Genomic DNA, 24789 nt, shown 5'->3' on the forward strand with positions numbered 1-24789 from the left:
GATGCCTTCAAACTGTGGTGCTGGAGATGACACTTACGAGTCCCCTGGACTGCAAGGAGGTCAGATCAGTCCATCCTAAAGGTAATCAACCCGGAGTGCTCATTGGAAGGACAGATACTGAAGCTCAAATATTTTGGCCACCTAATGCGAAGAGAAAACTCTCTGGAAAAGACCCTGATGCTGGGAAAGACTGAGGGCAAAAGGAGAAGGGGACGGCAGAGGATGAGATGGCTCGATAGCATCACTGATGCAATGAATATGGACTTGAGCACGCTCCAGGAGGGAGCGCAGGACAGGAAGGCCTGGCATGCTATGGTCCATGGGGTCACGAAGAGTCGGACACGCAACAACAACAAATGATGTAGTGATTAGAGGGTCAGACTAGGGCCAGGGTTGAAATCTCTGCTCAGCCATGAAGCTCACTGGGTGACTTTGGGCCAGTCACTTTTCCTCTGCCTAGTTTTCCTCACAGAGTTGTTGCAAAGATAAAATGGGGAAGGGGGAGAACCAGATATGCCTCTCTGAACTCCTTGCAATTAATTATGCTGTGTGATTGCTGCTGGAACCTATTCACACATGCATTAATTAATTAATGCATATATGTGTGAATAGGTTCCTGCTGCAGTCAGCCAGTATATATACACATATATTATTTTTTCATACACATATATGATTAAGAGGAGTTTGTAACCCAAACTCTGTTTTTTAAGGGGAACACCTCTGTAGATATTACCTATGGAATTTGGTGTTGATAAACAAGTACTTGGTGCCTGATTGTAGCTAATTGATAGCTAAATCTAACCTGATCAGTTGAGCCATAATCCTCCATCTTCACCAGATCCAAGATGTTATATGGGACATAACCAGCCTGCCCACTTCGATTTCGCAGCTTCCACCACTGTTTATTATCTTCCAACACCTGTGAATAGAGGTGAGAAAAATTAAGGCCCGGTGATTTTTAAAATGTCTCTTTTGGGGTTGTTATTTTATGTTCCTTGCACAAATATACTGGAAAATTATACCCTGTGCTATGCTGCATGCAGCACTTTCTGTTCCAAGGCAAAGGTCTGAAAAGTCTTTCCCCCTCAGAATAGCCCGTTACACTTGAATAGCTGACAGCCAGTGGTGTAGTTATGAATGTCGAAGTGCAGGCACTCACTGTGAGCGTCCCCACAGCCACGCCCCCAGGAGTACCCCCTCCCCCTTACTTGCTCTGTATTACATATGTCCTTTGTGGATCTTTTGTAAAGCGAACGGGTCCTAATTCCCCATTCAAGGCCAAGCCACCCCAACATACCTTGCATGAGTGCAGGAACAGCTCACAGCACATTGTTGCTGGGGAAAACCATCCTCCGCCCTGCCCCCTGCTACTGTGAGGACGGCAGCTAAACTCAGGGGGAATGGGGACACCCAAGGGGAGGGGCAGAGGATGCCATTGTCCCTGCCCATCAGTACATCCCAGCACTTCAGTCCTGTGAACCCTGGCTCCACTACACTGCTGCTTACAGCAGGACCTCTTCCACTGACATTGGAGCCACCAGCCCTCTCTGGCCGAACTCCATTTCAGAGAAGCTCTTGGGGGCTGCATCCCAGTGGTGAGTGGGGCCGGAACCCAAAGACCCCCAGCACACATTAGCTTAATACTCTTACTGCCAGTATCTAAGCCTCTGAGCATTTTTCTGCTTTTTAGAAAACTGCACAAAAGCCAGGAAACCACCAAATGACTGATGGCTGGGGGAAGGGGGCAGGAGCTGGGGAAGGGGTGGGCCCTTCTGGGAAACCCTGGAGGGCCAGGTTTGGCCCCAGGGCCTGCGGTTCTGCACCCCTGGCTTACAGGAAGGTCTTGCTAATAAGCAGCACATTGATTTGGCCCCAGGGCCTGCGGTTCTGCACCCCTGCCGTATAGGAAGGCCTTGCTTTAAGCAGCACACAGATTTCCACCCACCTTTGCCCTCCACATCTTTGGTCTCCTCCTCCCAGCAGTGCCCATTCAGCTCCCCGCCAATTCAGTCTTAAACAGCTAGTCATTTCAATGAGAGCCTTATGTGCAGCCTTCCTCCGGCATATTTTTGTTTAGTGCCATGCAGCATACAGATGCTGCTCCCAGAGTGCACGCTCCCTCTTCTAGCAGTCTTTCTTACTGTCTAGAAAGTACAGCACCATTGTCATGGAGGAGAGAAGGATCGGTGCATGGTGAGGGTGATTAGCACCGCTTTTCACCCTAATAATTGTTTGCAAGGCTGGGCTAGGAAGAATCTTGCATTCATTCTTTTACCTCTAGAATTTCGTCCTTCTGCACTGAAAGTTCAGTGGCATTTCGAGCAGTGAAGTCATACTGAATTTTGGCATATCTCTTCGACTGCTGCATACCCTGTGCCTCAAAATTCCTGAAAGAAAGGCATAAAGGGATTATAACAAGCCCGCTCTACATGTCAAAAGAATAATTGTCTAATGACTGCTACCTACCGTGGCGTATTTAAACCAACAGACAAATCAATGACCTGAGCTAGCTTATTTTAGTTTGTGCGCTAATTTATCCCCACCCCCAAATTGCTCAGAGCAGCTTAGAAAACATGAAACTCTTCTAGGCAATGGTAACAACCCTTCATAATAAAACCAGTGAATCTGAAATACAGTTGTGAAGTTAAATAAAAAGGTATCTGCTCAGAATAAAATTCTAATCAAATAACAACTTTTCACTAATTCTTTTCTAAAAGTATGCAACCTGAGCCTCAGGCAAACCTTCAATAAGTTAATGATTACAGCCCTATGCTGAGTCAGGATTATTGGAGCTGGAATGTGCATTTTGCTTATTTTACCATGTTGTATGGGTTGAAAGAGAAAGCACATGCTGCATGCCAGGAATCTCCTGAAGATCTGTTGCTTAGGCATGAACATGGCCTGTGCTTTTTAGCAGCCATGCTGAGCTTCAGCTCAGGTTTTCTGGTGGCTGGTTATTAAAGATCTTTCTAGGTGCTTATATAAATGCTTAACCCTAACCTTAGTTCTGTTATAATCAAGACTTGTATAACATATCCCAGAAGGTTAAAGTGGCTGCAAACCAATTTTGTAACCAGTTAAAACCTGCTTTGCCCTATTGGGTGGGAGTCAACAAATCCATGAATGTTTAGCTCAGTGTAGTCTGTATTGACCTCTCTGTCTATAATTTGCATATTAGTCATGGAGAAAATTCTTAAGCACTTTATAGTGAATGTACAAATAATCTGCTAGCTTCTCAGCTATTATGGGTGTTTCTACATTAAGCAAAAAATCTGCAAAAACCCATATCCTTTCTGGAGCTTCCTGCTTTCGGTTTCTTTGCAGGATTAGGAAGGGGTTCTTTACATGGCAGCCACGTGGTTTGATCTGAGGGAGTGCCTTCCTCCCTCCCCAGCATGTGTGCAAAGCAGGGGTGGGGGGAGTCTTGTTTTTGTAGCTTAACTTCTGCTGTACTGTTTTCTCACAGCCCCCAGGAAACCTCTGACTTACTTCTGAGTAGACATAAAATGTAAGATTGTGCTGTAAGTCTGCAGCCCTTGGCGCACTTATGTGGGAGTAAGCCGCGTTGAACTCAATGGGGCTTACTTCTGAGTAGACATAAGATCACCCTGTAAGTCTGCAACCCCTGGCACACGTAACATGGGAGTAAGCCCCACTGAACTTAATAGGGTGCTCTGAAGCAACAGAGGACGTTGCTTCTGAGCTTGGTGGGGCGGGGGATCAGATGTGTCTCCCTTCATTGCAGGGAGGCCTTTTGCCCTCTTCTCCCTCCAACTGAGAAATGCAGAGGCAGGAGACGCCTGTCAAATCTCATCCTGACCGTGCCCCCAACAACTGAAAACAAACACCCACAGCAGGCAGACACAGCCGTTTCTCCCACTATTGGAGAATTTCTTTGGGAAGGTCATGGCACTCCTGTTCCGTGGGCTGGAAAAAATGCCACTTTTTTGTGTTTGGGGAAAACACTGGATAGGCCAGAGGAAATGGCAGGAGACACCCATCTCAATAGCAGGATAAAGGCTCCGTGTGATGAACCCCTATGACTCAGTTTGGTTCCTTCACCTCTATCCAGCAAGAGAAATGTGCAGAAGCAGACTTCTGCTTGCACAGCTGATGTACAGCTACATTGCAAAGCTCATCCCAGCCCTGGTGAAGCAACCGGATTTGTCTTTTGGTGTGGATGTGGATGCTTATTCCCCATTCAGGACCATCAGCGATTGCATGCCACTTCAAAAAAGAGAAAGAAAAATCCCTCACAGACCTATTGTGGCATAAGCTTTAAATGTGAGCCTTTAAGGTGGCACATTTCTATTTCCCTGTGTTTCCTGGTACAGACTAATATGATGCTGCCTGTGGGATAAGCATGCAACTAGTTACACATGACTAGAGCTGGATCAGGCCCCCTGTATTATTTGAGGACAATCCTACAGGCTGAGATAACACACATGTATTTTTATCACTCACCACTTGCAGGATTTTAGAATATTTCATAATATTATGTTTCACAAGCATGCATTATGCCCCTCTATTAATCTAAAACTGTTTTTTGGCTTATATCAACAGTTTGCATTGGAAACATCCCTCACTATTTTTATTATTCCTACTTCGTTATTTCACTACTTGGAATTCATGTGTTCTCCTGCACAGCCACTAAAAGTCCTCTAGTGCCTTTATAAAAAGCTCCTCAAAGCTTTTTTCAGTTGGTTCATTGACAATAAGAGATATGCACTTTACGTTAACGTCTGAGCTAGTTATGAGAGTTCTTCTCATGTTCTGCCTTTAGTCTTGCTGATTTGGGATAGAATTTGCTGTCCAGTCAATAAATCCAAATAAACCCCCCTAGATGGGTAAAAGACGAAGTCATCTTTGTGAACTGGGATTTGGAATCAAGACATGGGGAGCTTTAACACACTAGACAGGAAAGGAGGTGGTAATCTTTTCCAACAGTTGTTCTCAAAGAAGTTAGGAATAAGCAGGACAAGGTGAACTATGTTTGAAACATGTAAATAACAGAATGAGTCACTGGAAAGAATGTCTGAGACTGGTAGAAACATTAAGGAAAGTATCCACCCTCCACAACTGCAGTTAGGCCCTCAATACACCTATAAAAAGATACATAGGCGACAGCGACCCACATCTCCTCAGTAGCATGTAGCTGAAAAAATAGTGTGATGTGACGTAATTGGGCTAGGATTTCCCACCTCGTGGATGCAGCACTAAAAGGGGGGAGTAATTGCACATTACAGGGAGCAGCACCCACATGTCGCTCCTATGTAATTTGGGCCTTACTGTGACTGGAATATGGCCAGGGCAAGAGATTCAGTAAGCACTTTCCCAATCACTGTTCGAAAGTGCATGGTTGCTAGATCGGTTGTGGAGGGTGCCAACATTTTTCTTTGCAGTAGAGATTCTGTTGCTGGAATATTGCTTTTCCCAGCATTCCATCAGCAACTAAAAATGAGATCCCTGCCTGATGCATCCATTGCAACTGAAGTGTTCTATGGATGTTAGTGTCCTGGGCACCTATTGGATGGTTCTTTTGACATCTCCCTGCTGGGTTTTTTGCCTGCTGTTTTGTGAACTGTAAGAGTGGCATTTTATATATGATATGTAATTACTTCCTTAGAGGCTGAGTATTCCATCCATACTCAAGCATGATTGCGTCAATGGAGCACTTGTTAAAAATGCAGCAACAACTAGCAAGGCTACCCCTCCCTCCACACCAGTAACCTGCCATTTCATGGGCCTTTGGTGAGGGTTACCCTCACCTACACCAGACTGCATATTCTGTAATTTAGGTTCTGATACAACCCATCCACGTACAGGGCTAGAAGCCCCATGTACAGGAGGATAGGAAGCCACCAGAACAAGGGAACGGGGGAGAAAAGGACCCCAAGTCCTTTTCTTTTCTGACGGTTCAGTCATAGTTCTTCATGGGAGAGTCCCTTCCCTGGGCATATTCAGTGGTTCAGGTATAGGGATGTACAGATTTTGTTAAATCCATTCTGTCTCTGTTTCGTGGATAGTCAGGCACCTTGCATTCCGTCATCTTCTTGTTGACGGAATCAGACTTTTAAAACCAGGATTTCTTTCTAGGTATGTGAATTCACATTAGCTCTAATTTGCATTAGTTAATGCAAATTAGTGCAAGTGTGCCTTAGCGCTAATGTGCACTTGCACTAATGTGAATTGGTGCAGATCTACCCCCTCCCCCTAGTGAAGTTCACGGAATCCACGTGACTCAGAAAAAGTCAGTCTGCTGTGGAATCCTAAGGTCAGATTCATAGAATTTTAGAAAGCTGAACTCATGTGAATCCGTCGCAGATTTCTCCGACATCCCTATTCATGTACAAAGCTACTGCTCTTAATGCAAGTAGCCTGCATAGGGCCAGCTCCAGGTTTGAAGGGGCCCTGGGCATGGTGCCTGCTGAACTGCCCCCCCCACTTCCCTATTCCCTCATGCCATCTGGGCTGGCTTACCCCTGCTGATGAGCTGACCAGGCACTGGTGAGAGGGCACATGGAGAAGGAGCACTCAACCTGCGCTATTCTGAGGCCCACCGCAGCACCTTCACCATTATTTTTACTTTCCTGGTGCTTCACTGCATGCCAGGAAAGAAATGTATTTTGCGGGACCAGCCAAAATAGCACAACATCTGGAGTGCATCAGACTGGGGAAGGCTGCATCAGACAAATGCATGGAGGATAGGCAGACTGACAACTATACACCATGACAGTACATGGAACCTCCATGTTCAGAGACAATATAACTCTGAGTACCAGATGCTTATGACGGACATTGTTTCCCGCCTCCCAGCTGAACAGAGCAGAGCAGAGCAAGCTGCTCCAGCTGCTCCAGGGACTACAGAAGCAGGCAAGCTCCCAGAGAGCGAGCGAACAGAGCGAGTGAACGGGGGAGCAAACAGGAGTTGGCCAGGGGAGTTCGGCAGCGGAGGTCAAGGGGGAGGCCCCTAACATTTTTTTAATTATTTTTATTTTTTATTTTAACTAACTTTTTTTCATTTCTTTGTCTTGTAACACACACTTCCACACCAGTGGGACTCTGCTTTTAACCTCTACTGAGTAGAGGAGCAGGCACAGGCTAGTCTAGAACAATCACAAAGCTACCAGCCACTGCTCTTTCTCCGCCATCCCCGCTGCCTAGAGAAGGGCAGGCGTTGCTCCCCCCGCGTGTGCCACTCTGGGCAGGCAGTGCAGGAGCAGTGGGCAGCGGCCAGCAATAGAGGAGAAGCGCTGCCACACGTGCCACGCTGGGCTCCTCGGCTCGTGTCTGCCATCGCCACCCGCCCAGAGTGGCGCAGGCAGCAATGCGCTTCCCCTCCCCTACTGGCCTGGCCAGGGACAGCGCTGCCACCACACCGTCCTCCTCTGCCTTCTCCTCAGTGCCTCTGGACCGTGCTCCCAATGGGCATGCTGGAACAGGGCCCAGAGGCATCGAGGAGAAGGGAGAGAACAGCTGCTGTAGCATTTCCAGCTAAAAACCAATGCATACTTTAAAAAGGGAGGCGGCTGGCATCAGTCCCAGTGGGCCCTGGCATGTGTTCTTACGCTGGGCCTGGGCCTGCACGCTGGCTATTCACTTCTATGCACTAGAAATTACCTATTTACATGTTGAGCAACATGGCGAGCAAAGGCATCCACAGCTTGCATTTGATCCGATGTCTGGACAGGCTTTAGGTTACGGCTGGAATAGCCATTAGGTGATGACAGCTGGAAAGATAAACAGAGGCAGAGCATGATTACCAGGAGGGAGATGGCATGTCCCAGAGGAAGGTGCACATGCTTACCATTCAAAGTCATGATAATGAAATGTGGAATGATAACTTGTGCCTTTTTCTTGGAGAAAAGGTGCCAGAACCGGGGAGCTTTTCTCTGTCAAGAAAAGCGAGCATATGAGCCTCTCCGAGTGCAAATGAGAGGACATGAGACTAATGACTTACCAGGCAGTGCACTCTCTGGATTTTTAATTAGGACAAAGCAGATCAAATGGCAATGAGGGGTATTTGTGGGGGGGGGGGCACGAAATAGTGGCCACATGTGCTTTAAAGGGACCTGGGAGTCACTGCAGCACAAAGGGCGACCGGTGTTTCACTTCTGGGACAGGGATGATAGTCAACAAGGAATGCTGAACAAATAAATATCTCCGTATTTGCCATTAAAACTTGGTGTTTTCTAGTCCGGCCATTAGCTATGCAATACTTTAAATAAACAACCTTAACACTGCTTCCCTCTCAGATGAATTATGCAGTATTTCCAACACCTGCTGCTGCTGTTTGCCTGAAGCAGGTGATCACAAACTGTGGCCTTTCAAAGCAACATCGGAAGCCACCTCCTGCCAGTCAGTCTGGTTGTCCATTTAACTCAGTACTGTCTGCTCTGAATGGCAGTGGCTCTCCAGGGTCCCAGGAAAAGGTCTTTCCAGTCACCTGCTACCTGCTTTGTTTTTACCTGGAGATGCCAGGGATTGAACCTGGGACCTTCTATATACAAAGCTACTGCTGAGCGATGGTCTTTTCTCAGATATGACATCATGATCATTGCCATTTTTATCCCCATCGTTTCCTAAGCTAAAGTACTGTAGAACTGGCATAGGGAACCTCCAGTCTATGGGCCGAAAATGGTCCATGGGGCTTCCTCTTGCAGCCCACCAAGCTTCTTCCCCAGGCCTTGCCCCTTCTCCCAGGGCCCGCCCCCTTTGCCTGCCCCAGTGCCAAGAGAGGGGAAAAGGAATCCACAGTCCCCTTTCCCTCTCTCAGCACTGGGGCTGGGGAAAGGGCTTTCCTCCAATCTGAAAGGCAGCCTCCCTCAGCACTGGGTAGCAAAAATTGATTTCCATGGATCAGCTGAGGTGGGACTAGGAAGGGAGGGTGTGGATGTATGTGTGTGTGAATGTATGTATATGAATGGTGTGCGGTGTGTGTGTGTATGAATTGGGTGTGTGTATGAATGGCGTGTATGTGTTTGCGTGGATGGTGTGTCGGTGTGCGATGGGGGGTCTCTGTGTGTGCAAATGTGGGGAGGGGGCACATGCCAACATTGGGCAGTAACCCCAATGCCTCAGCCCTTGGGCTGAAAATGGTTCCCCATCCCTGCTATAGAAACTACTGGAATTCTGATATGGGGATAGTAATGTTGGGATTCTTCTATTCCAGGCAAATTAATGTATAGCTTCCGTGGGTCTGATCCTCTCCTGCAATACTTATTTTTTTTTTTATGCAAACGAAATTCAGCCAATATAGCTTCATTAGATCAGTGAAAAGGAATAGAAATGTTCAAGACTATGGGAAGGATCCAAGGGGGCCGCTCTGCTGATTCCATTGGGCTTCCCCACTCCGGAAGCAAGCATTTCCGCTTGTTTGGGGTTATTTTTAGATAAGGCCATGGGCACAACAGGATACAACCCAGTGGCCTCAGTTGAACTATATGCTCTCACAGTAGTAGGCTACCGCAGAGTGCCGTCCAGCAGTCAGGGCTATGAACCTGCAGTGCCAGTCAGATTATCAGCGATAGCTCCATTCACTTGTCTGGAGGAAGGGAACTCCCACTGTCCCTCTTTCTCCAAATCACTAACCAGCATTATTGCTGATAACCTCACTGCCCTGGATGGGTTTTTTAGCATCTTACATCACACTCATTTGTGCAGTTTCCTTTCTCAGTTAGGAGATATGCACCTATAAGCCTGCTTCTGCACACGCATGGCACTAGCTAGATGGCGGTGAGTTACTCTAGAAACAATAGCTCTCAGTGGGCCTGTTCGCATGATCAAAACGACCCCAAATCATCAAATAACTGTTGTCAGGTTATTGGAAGGTGGCTTCCCCATCCAACAAGCCATGCTGCCCAGGTTTGGACAACACAGCAAGCTGCCTGGGCAGGGATGATGGAAATCATGCCTTGCACACACCACAATTTAAATGAGCCTTAAATAAGGCTTATTTTGATCATGAGAACCAGGTCAGCATGTCTTTGATCTGAAAAGATTCATCTGAAAAACAGCAGGAATATTAAGATGAACTGTGCATTTTTTAAAGGAATTTATTTATTTACTTGGATGCTTGCAGAGTATTTGGCTCACAATCTGAGTTAGTTGAAAGTAAAAAAAGAAAAGGAACAAAAGCAGGGAGGTTTAAGCCTGAAACTCACTTCTTCTTGCAGGTGGCCAATATCTATTTCCCAAGGGGCTCCGCGGAAGATTTCCAGGGGTGGCTCCCATCCATTCCGGAATTTTGGAATATAGCTTGGGATGTTGGCATCTCTTGGCCACTCAGCTCTTGGGACACACATCAGAAAGAAGTTCATTTTACATGCAGCAAGCACCACAGGGCATGCTTTTCTATTCTAGGCTATAGTTGCAGTTCTCAAAGTGCAACACATATTTTGAAAGTCAGCATTCTGGTTTCTTAATGTTCTCAGCTCACTTAAAATTGCCATCAGTGGCCGTATCAGGCTGGAAATAGGCGGTTTTCTCCGAGCAAGTTGATGATGAGGTTTTTGCTCGTAGTGGGGACATTTATCCCACCTTTTGGCTTTGATAAACATGTTCTGCAGGTTTTTGTATGGTTTCAGACTCTTGAACAAAGACAACAGTGGTGGTGGTTCAGAGTGGGGGTGGGGTGGGGATGTATATAATGTACATCAAGAAATGCAATGCCTCTGCCAAACCACCTTCAACTCTCTCTTTAACAACTGTTGTCAGTCTCCAGTCTAAAATGCAAAGCAATACTGAAATGCACGATTGTCTGCTTCCGAGAATCCCTTTAGAAACCCTGATATAAAGAGCTTTTGTGTTATCAAGAGTTTTTGTATGTGGGCAGGGGGAGGGGCAGGAATCTGCCATTAGATTTTAGGCTGACATTGCAAGTTGAGAACAGGGTAGGCTGAGCATGCGAGTAGGGCGCTGGACCACACATGCAGGCCCCGCCCCCTACATCCCAGTGTGTGCTGGCCCTGGCCGCTCCTTCAGTTCAGACTTTGGGGTTCATCACGTGAGGCTGAAATCCCGCATCCCTACTGGGGCTTTCTACTTCTGGATTCTTTGAGGGGTTAAGATTGACTCCTTTACCTGGGCATACATGTGCTTTGAATCGAGGACTTCCTTTCTCAGGAAGTTCTATACGTTTCCATATGTTTCATTTTACAGCCACTAGATGGCACTGTGATGATGGCGCAACGCCATCATTACACACAGCTGATAGACCAGATTAATGTCCCTTATCATGTTATCTCCAATCTTTTTAAAAGCAGGATAAAGGTCATAAACCATGGGACGGGCCCTGGAGGTTGATGACGTTGTGTAAAGGACCCGCAAACATCTGTGAGAAACCAATCTTGATCACACGATAAAAGCCCCATGTGGAGAAGCTCTTTGTCATGTTGAGTGGCAAGATCTGTATGGGAGTTCAACATGTGTTCTCTTGATTGCAAGTAGGCCTCTCCAACACAGTCAGGGACCCTGCTTTATCAGGGCTCTGATTGCATGGAGAGGTCTACTTGCATTCGACCTCCCATTAAGTAGAGTAGAACTCCCCTTCAGATCTTGCTGCTTAACACGGCAAGGTCTGAACTGAGGGGGGAGGGAATGGTGCATACTGGGATGTAGGGGCAGAGCCTGCATGCAGGGCCCCATGCATTTAGCCCCATTTCCTAACATGAGTGCCCCATGTAATGCTTCTATTCAAATGGTCCCTCAGTGGGCTTTCCCCTTCACCAATTTCAGCCAACGCAAGCGCCTTTTCTGGTTTGCTGTTTGGCTCTGCTTTTACTTACCTTGACCTTGTCCACATTTCTCCTAAGGACTCCCATAATGTCATCTCCTTTGGTGTTAAATGTCCTTTCAGGAAATCTGTGGTATCTTTAGAAAGAAGTGGGCTGACAACAGACCTGGCAAGATCAGGACCTCCGCAGCTATTTACAATCTGGATGAGATGTGAGAAATCACAGAAGAGAATTTTCAGTGATGTTTCCAAATGTTTGAGAGGAAACCAGCTTCCAATTCTCCACTTAAAGCAATACATTGGGAAGCTAACGGAAAGCTTGCAAAAAATCAGGGAATGCCAATTCAGATTTTGTAAACATGTCAGCTTTCCATTGCATCAATGTGGGCTGTGAATGCTTCGAGCAGTTCAATGAGCCAGTTCCAAAATAATATTACTGTATATTCACAGAATGGTTCCTGGAATGAATCCTATAGGTGTTTACACTTCACAATATGGTGCTGGAAAGGGTCAAAAACATTACCTGCATATGCCCCCACATTTTAGCTGCAAACAGTCAGCAAGGTTAATATGAGGGGGTTTTCACTTTAATCTTCACCACATAAACAAGTTGTTTTACCAAACACTTCCGCATCTGGCCCACTTCCTATTTTTAGGGAGCAATAAACTGTGCTACACATGAGCAGTTACGGCCAAGCGTGGGCTACACACGCTGCATCACGGCACCATTCCAGGAGATGTGTGTGTGTTTTTTTAACAACCGTTGGGTGATGAATGGGAAGTAATGCACTCTCCAGATTTTTTTAAATGCCAATTTTGCTAGCTGCTGACACCATGGTTGCCTTACTAGTGTTCATGTTTATGGAATACACATAGCAGAAAACATACCCAAATTTACTCCCACATGGAGCTTATTCACTAGTGTCCTGTCACTATTCCATGTTTTCCCAAGCAATTTTTATGATATTTTTCAGTGCCTGCAGTTTCCATGCACTATAACGACACGTGAGTTCCAATCCAGTGGTACTAGAACTCTTACAAGCAAGAGTGATTCTAAAGGGGCAGAACCTGTTCTGCAACATTTTTTGTCAGCCTTTCTCCCCTCCCATGTAGGATCTACATTTCTTTCTTCTCCTCCTTCCTTGCAGCGATTTTAATGGTATTTACAGGCAGGAAATCTATTTTTTTGAGGTGTGTGTGTGTATTTTTCACTGCACCCCTACACAGCTGCACAGCAGTGAATAACCACAGGCATTATTGTTAAACCTCCATTCCTGCATGGCACAGAAACTGCACGTGCAGTTCGCAGACTCAAAAGAGAAAAGCAAATTGAAGTGGCGGCATGCCCTCCCATTTCTCCTGCAATTGCAGCATGATCACAGCCATATCCTCTTTGTTAGAGTTGTTTGGGTAATTCACAGATCATGGATAGTCTGTTCCTATGTTACCTTGAAACAGATAAATTCTTCTTTCCCTGCTTTTAGGTTCTACACAAGTCAGTTATATGTTTCTCCATAGAACTATGGGCTTGACCCATTATAAATACAACCTTGCTATTTTCATGATCACATATTCATTGATAATCGAGATAAACCAAGAGCTTCTGACTTTGCCATGAGTCATTTACCCTTTTCAACTTCCAAGTGTACTCCTTTGAAACAAATCAGGGGTTGCTGTCCTAGGATAGTTGAACATGTAAACAGGCTATTTACAAGTTACACATGTCTAAAACATGTTAAACATTGTGAATTTTTAAGTGATTTATAATTGGAACCTTAATATTAAGGGTACCCCTAACTGGGCTATTCATCTCTATGGCTGTTGATGAGTATGGTAGTAATGCATAAGGAAGAATGTAGAGATTATAGTTAAGATTATACCAATTCCAGTGGTCCAAAAAGGAAATGCACTAATTCTGAAGCACTTGGATTCTGGATATGCTTTCTCAGTTTGGCCTGAAAAGAAAAAAAAAAGAAATCGGGTTTAATCGAAATTTTTGGATTCTATGTTCAAAGATAATACAGAGTTCACACTTTTTTCGTATGTTTTCATAGTAAAGATACGAAACCAGGAAAGCAGAAATGTTTAGCAATAATTCCAAAACTTGAAATAAGTGTGACAAAAGAAATCAATGGTGTGTTCAGCTGGCATGAGGGTCCAACTTTGCCATACTTGGGGAGTCACCCTCCTATAAAACTAAAGGGCCTTTATTAAGACGTTTTGGGTCTGTTTTTCAGAACACTGTAAATCAGTTTTGAAACCCTTGGCCATAAAGCTCTGGACTACTCCAAGAGGTGGTGAGGTCCTCTAGCTTAATTTTTTTTTTAAGCATTAGACCAGCCCTCCCCAACCTGGTGCCTTCCAGATGTTTTGCACTTCAACTTCCATCTGCCCCACCCAGCTAATGGTCAGGAATGCTGGGGGTTGTAGTCCAAAACATCTGGAGTGCATCAGACTGGGGAAGGCTGCATCAGACAAATGCATGGAGGATAGGCAGACTGACAACTATACACCATGACAGTACATGGAACCTCCATGTTCAGAGACAATATAACTCTGAGTACCAGATGCTTATGACGGACATTGTTTCCCGCCTCCCAGCTGAACAGAGCAGAGCAGAGCAAGCTGCTCCAGCTGCTCCAGGGACTACAGAAGCAGGCAAGCTCCCAGAGAGCGAGCGAACAGAGCGAGTGAACGGGGGAGCAAACAGGAGTTGGCCAGGGGAGTTCGGCAGCGGAGGTCAAGGGGGAGGCCCCTAACATTTTTTTAATTATTTTTATTTTTTATTTTAACTAACTTTTTTTCATTTCTTTGTCTTGTAACACACACTTCCACACCAGTGGGACTCTGCTTTTAACCTCTACTGAGTAGAGGAGCAGGCACAGGCTAGTCTAGAACAATCACAAAGCTAGACACAAAAAGGGAAAAGAGGCTATGGAAGGACAAGACTCCCCAGTGGTGGTGACCTGCAAGGTGTGTGCAGTGTTTGTTTTCTTGCCTGAGAACAACATGGCCTACACCTGCAACAAGTGCAAGTTGATCACGCTGCTGGAGGAAAAAGTAAGTGGACTGGAGCGGCGACTGTCGACCCTCCGGGGAATAAGAGAACACGAAGAGTTCTTGGACAGAATGGGGGAACTACAGCAGCAAAGGGCAGACCAGAAGCTTGAAGAGCAACAGCAAGATGAGGCAGAAGTCGGAAATGCTGAGGTGAAGAAAAATGGAATAGAGGATACTCCTTGGAAAAGGGTGACAGTTAGGAGAAGAAGAACTAGACGCCACTCTGCACCAGTGGAAGCAGTGGAGCTGTGGAACCGATTCCAGGTACTTGCGGATGAGACTGGAGGGCAGCCTGCAGAGGAAGAATCACAGGGGAACCTGCATGAGAGTGAGCAAGAGGCTAAAGGTCAGTCAAACAGAGGCGATGAAACCCAGGCCTACAAGAAGAAGAAGAGAAGAGTGGTAGTAGTGGGAGACTCCTTGCGGCGTGGGATCGAGACCCAAGTATGTCGCGAAGACCCATGGACTCACCAGGTATGTTGTCTCCCGGGAGGACAGATTAGAGATGTGACTGAAAGGTTGCCTGCACTCATAAAGCCCACTAACAGGTATCCCTTTCTTCTCATCCATGTGGGAACAAATGATACCGCCAAGCGGAGCTACGAAGAGATCACGTCAGACTTTGAAGCTTTGGGAAGGAAACTCAAGAACTTTGGGGCCCAGATAGTTTTCTCATCCATCCTTCCAGTAGTTAGAAGAGGGATAGAAAGGGAACGAAAAATACTCCGGGTAAATGACTGGCTACGAAGGTGGTGCCGACGAGAGAGATTTGGATTCTGGGACCATGGGCTATACTTCCTGGAAGATGGGCTGTTGGCTAGGGATGGGTTGCACCTCACAAAGGCTGGGAAGACTGTGTTTGGCCACAGCATGAAGAACTTCATCAGGAGGGCTTTAAACCGAATCCTACGGGGTAGGGAGATGTAATGTTGGGGGTAACAGTGGACATAGGCGCATGCACTGCAATGGAGAGAACAGCTCTGATAGCGCCCAATAATAGTCTTCAGACACATGTAGGAAGAAAGCCAGACTATGAAGCACATGGTCTTCGATGTCTATATACTAATGCCCAAAGTATGGGAAACAAACAGAACGAACTTGAACTCTTAATACAAGAGGGAAATTATGACCTGATAGGTATAACTGAGACTTGGTGGGATGACTCTCATGACTGGAATACAGCAATTGAAGGCTATAACTTGTTCAAAAAGAACAGGAGGAACAGAAAGGGAGGTGGGGTTGCACTGTATGTGAAAAATACATATCTCTGCACAGAAATACAGGAGGAGGAGCTTGGTAGCCCCATCGAGAGCATCTGGGTTGAAATAAATGGAGCAAAGAATAAAAGGAACCTGGTGGTCGGAGTCTACTACCGGCCACCCAATCAAGGAGAAGACAAGGATGAAACTTTTGAAAAGCAAATAGCCAATGTTTTAAGGAAGCATGATGTAGTAGTAATGGGGGACTTCAATTTCCCCGATATTTGTTGGGAGACAAATTCTGCAAAACATGGCCCCTCCAGGAAATTCCTGACTTGTGTGGCGGATAACTTCCTCCTACAGAAAGTAGAGGAAGGAACTAGAGGATCGGCTATCCTTGACTTGATCCTAACCAACAGAGATGACTTAGCGGATAAAGTAGCAGTTACAGGAACTCTGGGGGAAAGTGACCATGTTGTACTTGAGTTCTTGGTTCTAAGGGAAGCAAAAGCCGAGTGTAGTCAAATGCGTACCCTGGATTTTAGGAAAGCTGATTTTCATAAACTCAGAACAATGATCAGTAAGGTCCCATGGCAAGCGATGCTAGCGAGAAAAGGAGTCCAAGATGGGTGGGAGCTTTTAAAAAAGAAAATTCTCAAGGCACAATCACAAGCAATTCCAACAAGAAGAAAAGGTGGAAGACAACAGAAGAAGCCAATGTGGCTTCACAAAAAGCTTAGGGATGACCTGAAAACAAAAAAGGACACATATAGGAAGTGGAAAGAAGGCCAAGTAACAAAGGAAGAGTACAGGCAGATAGCACAGAATTGCAGGGATGGCGTCAGGAAGGCTAAAGCTGAGAATAAGCTGAGGTTAGCAAGGGATGTTAAAAACAACAAAAAGGCTTTCTTCAGCTACGTGCATAGTAAAAGGCAGAGGAAAGAAATGGTGGTTCAGCTATTAAATAAGGATGGCAAAACGATAACAGATGACAAAGAAAAGGCAGAGGTGCTCAATTCCTACTTTGGCTCAGTCTTCTCCCCAAAGAGGGTCTATGACCCCCCCTGGCAAAGGCGAAGTACAGGCTGAAGGGGCAGGATTGCAGCTTGAGATCGACAGGCATATGGTCAAGGAACACCTCATTACTTTGAATGAGTTCAAATCTCCAGGGCCAGATGAACTGCATCCTAGAGTCATAAAGGAACTGGCAGAAGAACTCTCAGAACCGCTGTCTATTGTCTTTGAGAAATCATGGAGGATGGGGGAAGTGCCAGATGACTGGAGGAGGGCTAACGTTGTCCCTATCTTCAAAAAGGGTAAAAAGGAGGAACCTGGGAACTACAGACCAGTCAGTCTGACATCAATCCCTGGGAAAATTCTGGAGCAGATCATAAAGCAATCCATCTGGAAGCACCTTGACAACAATGCCGTGATTACTCGAAGCCAACATGGATTTGTCAAAAACAAGTCCTGCCAGACAAATCTGATCTCATTTTTTGATCAAGTCACCTCCCTTGTAGACCGTGGGAATGCTATAGACATCATATACCTCGACTTCAGCAAAGCTTTCGACAAAGTGCCCCATGATATCCTGATGAGCAAACTAGCTCAAAGTGGGCTAGATGAAACAATGATCCGGTGGATCCACAGTTGGCTACAGAATCGGACTCAAAGAGTGCTTATCAATGGGACCTTCTCAAACTGGGGAGAGGTAACGAGTGGGGTACCGCAGGGCTCAGTCCTGGGCCCAGTGCTCTTCAACATTTTTATTAATGACTTGGAGGAGGAGGTGTAGGGAATGCTGATCAAATTTGCAGATGACACAAAATTGGGAGGGATAGCTAATACTTTGGAAGACAGAAATAAAATTCAAAGTGATCTGGATAGACTGGAGCGCTGGGCAGAAAACAACAGAATGACATTTAATAGGGACAAATGCCAAGTTCTGCACCTAGGAAAAAGAAACCAAATGCACAGTTACAAGATGGGGGATACGTGACTCAACCACACTACAAGCGAGAAGGATCTTGGAATTGTTGTTGATCACAAGCTGAATATGAGCCAACCATGTGATGTGGCTGCAAAAAAGGCAAATGCTATTTTGGGCTGCATTCATAGAAGCATCGCTTCCAAATCCCGGGAAGTCCTAGTTCCCCTCTACTCAGCACTGGTTAGGCCTCATCTGGAGTACTGTGTCCAGTTCTGGGCACCACACTTTAAGAAGGATGCAGACAAACTGGAGAGGGTTCAGAGGAGGGCAACAAAGATGATCAGGGGACTGGAAACAAAGCCCTATGAAGAGAGACTGAAAGAACTGGGCATGTTTAGCCTTGAGAAGAGAAGACTGAGGGGAGATATGATAGCACTCTTCAAGTATTTGAAAGGTTGTCACAGAGAAGAAGGCCAGGATCTCTTCTTGATCATCCCAGAGTGTAGGACATGGAATAATGGGCTCAAGTTACAGGAAGCCAGATTCCGGCTGAACATCAGGAAAAACGTCCTGACTGTAAGAGCAATACGACAATGGAACCGATTACCTGGGGAGGTGGTGGGCTCTCCCACACTGGAGGCCTTCAAGACGAGGCTGGACAGCCACCTGTCAGGGATGCTCTGACTTGGATTCCTGCATTGAGCAGGGGGTTGGACTCGATGGCCTTGTAGGCCCCTTCCAACCCTACTATTCTATGATTCTATGACAGCAGGGATGGCCATCACCTCATGCCCTGCTTGTGAGCTTCCAGAGACAGCTGGCCAGTCATGGCTGGAAACAGGATGCTGGACTGAATGGCTCCTGCTCTGATGCAGTAGCACATGATTCTATGTTCTCTCATAATAACTGGAAACGTTTGACTACTTCGTGAACATCCCCGGTGAGCTGTCCAGCATATTTTAACACGATGTTATATTGAAGTCTAAAGTATTCCTGATATTATTTATAAAGCGCCAATGCTGGACTAGAGAGGCCTTTGACCTGGTCCAACAAGGTTCTTCTTATGTTCTAATGTTCTTAAGGGAGTTACAATCTAAATATTACTCAGGATTCTTACGCTCGACTTGCACAGAGTGTGTTTTAGTTGTGGAGTGGGGTTTGTCTTGATGTAACTGTACGAGCTGTAGGTCACCCACTGGTGCATCTACAGCCTCAAATGTTTGTATTTGAAACGGGCTGTATTGCAAAAGAAGAACAATCAGAGGGATTGACAAGGATGTCAAATAGATTGTGTTAGCAGCTAACAGCCGTTCTGATGAATGCACCTTTTATTTAAATTGCTGAGGATTTGCCGTAGTGGCAAACAAAACACGCCTTTGTTCCAATGGACACTGCAGCAGCTCAGTACATGACAGCATTCTTCCTAGCCTTCCTCTTGCTAGTTAACTATTTCTGCTGTGTGTGATATCATGACAACTGAGGACCTGCAAATGTGGAGGCTGTTCAGAAACTGCTCTTGGCATCGACATTTCTTCCCCTCTGTAGGAACTGAAATAATGCCATATGTAACAGATGTTACATACGGCACACAAACTGAGTCTGGCTAAGGGCTTGCAAAGGCAGTCAGGCAATTTGTGTCCCAACAGTATTCTCCCCCAGTAGTGCAATATTTGCAGAAGAATGTAACAGTGCTACATCCAGTCTGCATGTTATTCAACTTTACATTTGTTATTGATTATTCTACTTAGATGACAGGGAGTGGGGAACAGCCCCGGTGCAGGAGGAAAACTAAGACCCTTAAGAAAAGCTGGTGCAAGTTTTCCATTTTTGTGATGTTCATGTTTTTAAAAAGTATTTGTCTACCAAATAAGGTAGGTACATGCAGATTAGAACAGTGGCAGTGAGCCGTTTAGGACACATTGCAAGCAGAGGTGCAGAACAGAGCCCCTCTATCTCTTATTTGTGTTATTTATTTAAACTAAAAACAACACAGGGAACTTGACTGGAAGTCTGGCAAGGAGATGCTTAACCCTTTCCCCACAAGCTATTTTTCTGCTCAAAATTGCCCAGAGCATAAGCTGTTTTTCCTTCCATGTTGGGGGGAGGGAGAAATGCGAGGGCTTCATTACATGCATCTGCATGTAACGTGTAGTTTAACCCTCAGAGCAGTCGTAGGGGAAATGGCAAGAAGGCTGTGGAGGGCTGGTCAGTAGAGCAGTGGCAGAGCAGTGCAACGCAAACCCCATGATGTGCTCTCACTAAGGGGTTGTTTTTTGGGGGTGGAACCCACCAAAGCAGTGTATGGCACAGGAAGAACAGCTTCTAGGGCTTATGGTTATGGGGTTAAGGGCTTTGCACTACTATGGCATAATTTATGTAAATGTTAATCCAGTTTTCATATTCATCTTACTTTTTAAAAATATTGTTATTTGCAGACATGAAAATGCAGCTAGCATCCATGAATCTTCTGAATACGGACTTCGATGCACCTGGCTAGAATTTTTCATATGCAGAAATAATTAGGGAGTTATATGTAGGACAGCATTGCACAGAAACTGTTTTCCATAAACAGTGAATATGTCAACAGTAGTCTAGAGAGGCCTATTGTATTAAATATGTGTTTAGTTGTTTCCTTTGTCCTGATACTGAAATACAGTGCTCTTCTAATATAAAAACATAATAAAAGTGGAGCGTTGAGCCTCTTTCAGCCTAAGGGGCAAATTCAATTTCGAAGAAGCTCTCAGGGGCTGCATTCCAATAGTGGGCAGGGCCAAAGGCAAAAGGGGTGGGCCCCAAATACTAGCATATTTTAGTATAAAGCTCTTAGAGAGCAATCCTATGGCCCATAGGCAGCGTCTGGGGGGGCACAGGATACTTCGGATTCCCAGATCCATGGTTGGCGGCAGCGCTCCAGCCTTGGAGGAGGGAATCTGTGCTCCGCCGCCTCCCCCTCCCTGTCGCAACTGGCTTGGAAAGAACCCTGCCAGCTGCCTCTCCGAGGTCGGGAACTCAACCTCAGAGAGGCGGGAAAGGGGGTGTTCCAGTGGGTGGGAGAGGGGACTGGAGAGGCTGGGCTATGAGCTACCCCCAGGCCTCTCCAGCTTCCTTCCCTGCCCCTCCAAAGCGCCCCAGCTAAACAGGCAAAAAAGTCCACCTAGTAAAAATGCAAAGTGGTAGGAGCGGGTCAGCAATGAGCACCTCCGCCACTCCTCCTACTCTGGACTGGATGTTTGTAAGCCTCTGGGTTCAGAGGCTTTCGAGCATTGACAGCGTAAACAATAAGATGGCTCCCTTGCTGCCAGTAACTAGGCCTTAGGAGAGGCATTTCATCCATTTAGATGGGGGGAAAACTGTGCAAAAGCTGGAAAACCAGAAAATGATCAGTGGTCAGCGGAAAGGGGCACCGTCATCTGGGGAACCCTGGAAGACTGGACTGAGACCACAGGAGGGCTGGTTTTGGCCCACGGGCCTGAGTCCCCCCCCCCCCGCGTAATACTTCATTGATTCAGGATGGTGGCATGAACTATAGGCATAGACTGCTGCCTTTCTTGTCTAGACATTGCATAGGGCCTTTTGCTTCTTACCAGAAGATTTAGTGCCAGCTTGGTTTTCTGGAAGCAGTCAATGAATTCAGCCTCATTTGGGGGTTTTGCCCTCAAAGTCAGAACTCCCTCTTTAAAGCAAACAAAAAACAAACAGAGATTAAAAAAAACAAGAAGCAGCCAATTAAAAGGAGACTGTGGAATTTAGGAGAGGTAACAGAAGCACCAAAGGGAAGATGTCTAATTGTATCCTGGAGTGAATCACAAAAATGAACTTTATTATTATTGTGTGTGTGGGAAATTCTTTACTTCAGGGATAACCAACCCCTGTATTCTAGAGGGCACTCTGTTCCTTAGAGACTAACCTTTGAGCCCATAACAATCTGACTTTTTTCCACAGATGGTCAGGAACTTTGGTTCTTTGCCTTTCAAATGAAATTGTGAGGAGAATTTTTAATCTTAACTCAATGTTTCGTGGGGCCATCAAGAACTGGATGAAGTTCCTTCAGGAGCCAAATGTGTCCTATGGGCTGCTAATTGATCACCACCTCTTTATCTCTTGCAGGATGTTCCAAAACTAGAGACTCAACTTTGTGCTGACCAATTCTGAACTGAACTACAGCTGCAAACCTATGCACATTGTCTTGGGAGCAAACTCAACTGACCAAAGTGGGACTTCCTTCTTGATAAACGTGGATAGGACTGAACTGCATAAAGAGGTTTTATTCCTAGGTTCCAGTGGCCCAGCTCTTTATACCTGCTGGCGCTTTCTTCTTGTTCTTCTTTCCTTTCTTCCTTTGGTTCAGCTGTCTGAATGCCTCTGCTGCTTTCTGAAGCTTAGCAACAAACAGCTCAATATCATCTAGGGTGCAATTCAGGATTTGCTACAAAGAGAGAAATGACAAAAATAATACACAGAGAGCCAGATACCATGCATGTTCACCCCAAGTTCACACTGTTCCTTCTTACCAAGGGCCAAACAAGACATTGTGTTAATTGCATTTAATGTGGACATTTTTGGTTATATACATAGCAGCCATGGGGAAGCCTGAGCAGCCTTGGGACCATGGGGGTGGGGAGGAGATGTTTCTCTCTTTCTTTCGCTGCCACAGTCCCAACAAAAATTGCTTCTATGAAGCTCCTATCTGCATTTCATCTGATGCCAATGAGAGCTTGCCTTGACATGCAAACAGCAGCTTTGGAGAGGCGATTTTTGTTAGGATCATGAGAGTGAAACTCCTCCTTTCCACTGACCCCAGTCCAGAGGTTGCTCAGGTTTCCTTGCAGTTGTTACTTACACAACACCCAAGCTGTGCATGTTAACTGCATTCACGCAACATTACATCTAGTTTGCCCCTTAGAAAATGCATCTTCCTCTTTTCTCTGCTGTGTTGACATCCAAAATTATTACCGAAACTGAATTTGCTCTCCTAAATGGCTCTCTTATCAACCTCCCATATAACTTTTGTTAAAAAGTGACTATTATCACTAACCGTTTCTTTTTCTATCTTCTGTGCAAAAATTGTACGGGATTCTTCCTGATCCTGAGAGCTGGAGCTTCGTCGATCATATTCTGCCAAACATACACAAAGAACACTTCAGTTATCAATGGGGAAACAGGAGAGGATTCAAAATATTTGGTTCCAAAAAACTCACCGTTATCGAGGCAGTCTGCTAAACTTTATTTGATGTGGATATTATAAATATACAGTATGTTATGACAGTTTGTCAACAGAAGCAGATAGAATTATTTAGGAATGGACGGAGTAATCCTATGGCCACTAGACAGCAGCTAGACAGCCATAGGATATGCTGTTTTCCGGGAACTGACCTTGGAGCCCGCACCCTGAGGTCGGTTCCCAGAAAACCAACCTGCCCACACTTCTGCGCTGCCTCGGAGGCAGCATGGAACAGCTCCGTCCTCTGCGCTTGCAAGAGAAGTGCAGAGCAGCCGAAATGGGGCGTTCCTGGAGGGCATTCCGGGGCAGGGAGGGCGGAAATGCCTGTATGACACATTCTATGTGTCGTACAGCAGCCTCCTCCCCCGCTCTGCCCTCCCGTGGCTAGACAGCCACAATCGGCTGTCTAGAAGAAAAAGCAGGGCAGGAGGAGTGCAGAGGGAACAATCCGCTCCATGCTTCTCCTGCCCTGCTTTGGATAGGCGGTCACCTCCGAGTTCGGAGGTGGCTGCGTATCTAGATAGGATTGCACCCTAAAACCGCTAATTACATATTTCAGAGGGATGAGGCATCATGGGTGCTTCCAGATGAGGCTTTTAGCACACCATGATCCTGCCTCATTTACAGAATTTGAATGTGAAATGATTGTACAATGAAAGACAGAACACTTGTGCACACTCCTCAGCCACCTCACAAGTAAGTTAAGCACAAGAACCTCGAACGCAACCCATGAAAATTTCTCTGAAATTTTCTTCCCCTTTGAATTTGTTTTTGAAAGCAATTTCTTTTCTATCAAGCTGAATGAGAATGGTCGAAAAAATGTGGGAGAAATGTTCAGCATAGTGCTAGATTTTAATCACAAAGCATTTAGTGAGAAAGCAATATGGCAAAACAGCCATGAGCACATGACAGTTCCATGCTACTCATTCGCCACACGTTTCTAGCAAGTTATAAGGATGTCTGCTGCAAAGGGTAAAGTATCAAAATGATGAGGGATGGGCGGGCTGGAGAAAAAATAGGCTGAGGGGCAAAGAGAAACAGAACTGCCTAATGGTCCCAGGCGGCTAGGATTTCTGCATGTCTGCTGTTTTATACATATATAGAACTCAGAGGAACTCTGTAGGAATTTGTACAATCCTCTCCAGAATCCTTTTCATTTTCTGGCGGGGGGGGGGGAGGGGGCTTGGAACGTGCATAAGTGCCCTTGCTGTAATAAGTAAGGAGACAGATGTACAAGTAACCTGTAGAAATTCAAGAGACAGATAAATCAGTGTTGTAGCAGGGCTGCATTTCATTGCCTACAGTGTTTCTGGGGAGAATTTGTCTTTGCACTTTTAAGTTTGCAAAAGAAACACGTCTCCAGGATATTTTTAAAAGCTTTTCTGTGACAAGGGGTAAGGATTCAGACAGAATGCAGAAAATGGGAGGGACCGGCATTAAACCACAAAGTCTGCCTGCCTACATGTCATCTCTAAGTCAGGGAAGTAAGTTACTCATTGAGGCAGGTATTAATAAGTATGCCTTAGTAAGGAAGCAGATGCATCACGCCCTCACTCTTCATATGAAGTGCTACTATACCCCACTACATGCCAGGTTCCACCTTAACAGATTGTCAAAAACAAAAGAGGCTCCCTCTGGCCCTGCC

The 24789-nt window shown here is 45.7% G+C and overlaps 1 protein-coding gene across 2 annotated transcripts in view; it reads right to left on the bottom strand.

The window, feature by feature from the left end:
• The window catches only part of EPS8L2 (EPS8 signaling adaptor L2), a 131797-nt gene that overhangs the window by 14431 nt on the left and 92577 nt on the right, over positions 1-24789 (bottom strand). For both annotated transcript variants that reach the window (XM_084857019.1, XM_084857011.1), the window contains exons 9-17: positions 22959-23038; positions 22223-22349; positions 21508-21596; positions 13615-13689; positions 11787-11935; positions 10164-10290; positions 7621-7730; positions 2276-2387; positions 803-919 (exon numbers count right to left, since the gene is read on the bottom strand). In XM_084857019.1, coding sequence (XP_084713145.1) covers positions 803-919; positions 2276-2387; positions 7621-7730; positions 10164-10290; positions 11787-11935; positions 13615-13689; positions 21508-21596; positions 22223-22349; positions 22959-23038 — 986 coding nt within the window. The remainder of the gene's footprint in view (positions 1-802; positions 920-2275; positions 2388-7620; positions 7731-10163; positions 10291-11786; positions 11936-13614; positions 13690-21507; positions 21597-22222; positions 22350-22958; positions 23039-24789) is intronic.

The sequence above is a fragment of the Heloderma suspectum genome, chromosome 1 (genome assembly GCF_057233095.1).
Source record: "Heloderma suspectum isolate Gila_16-S chromosome 1, 16-S_ref, whole genome shotgun sequence".
Taxonomy (NCBI): Eukaryota; Metazoa; Chordata; class Lepidosauria; order Squamata; family Helodermatidae; genus Heloderma; species Heloderma suspectum.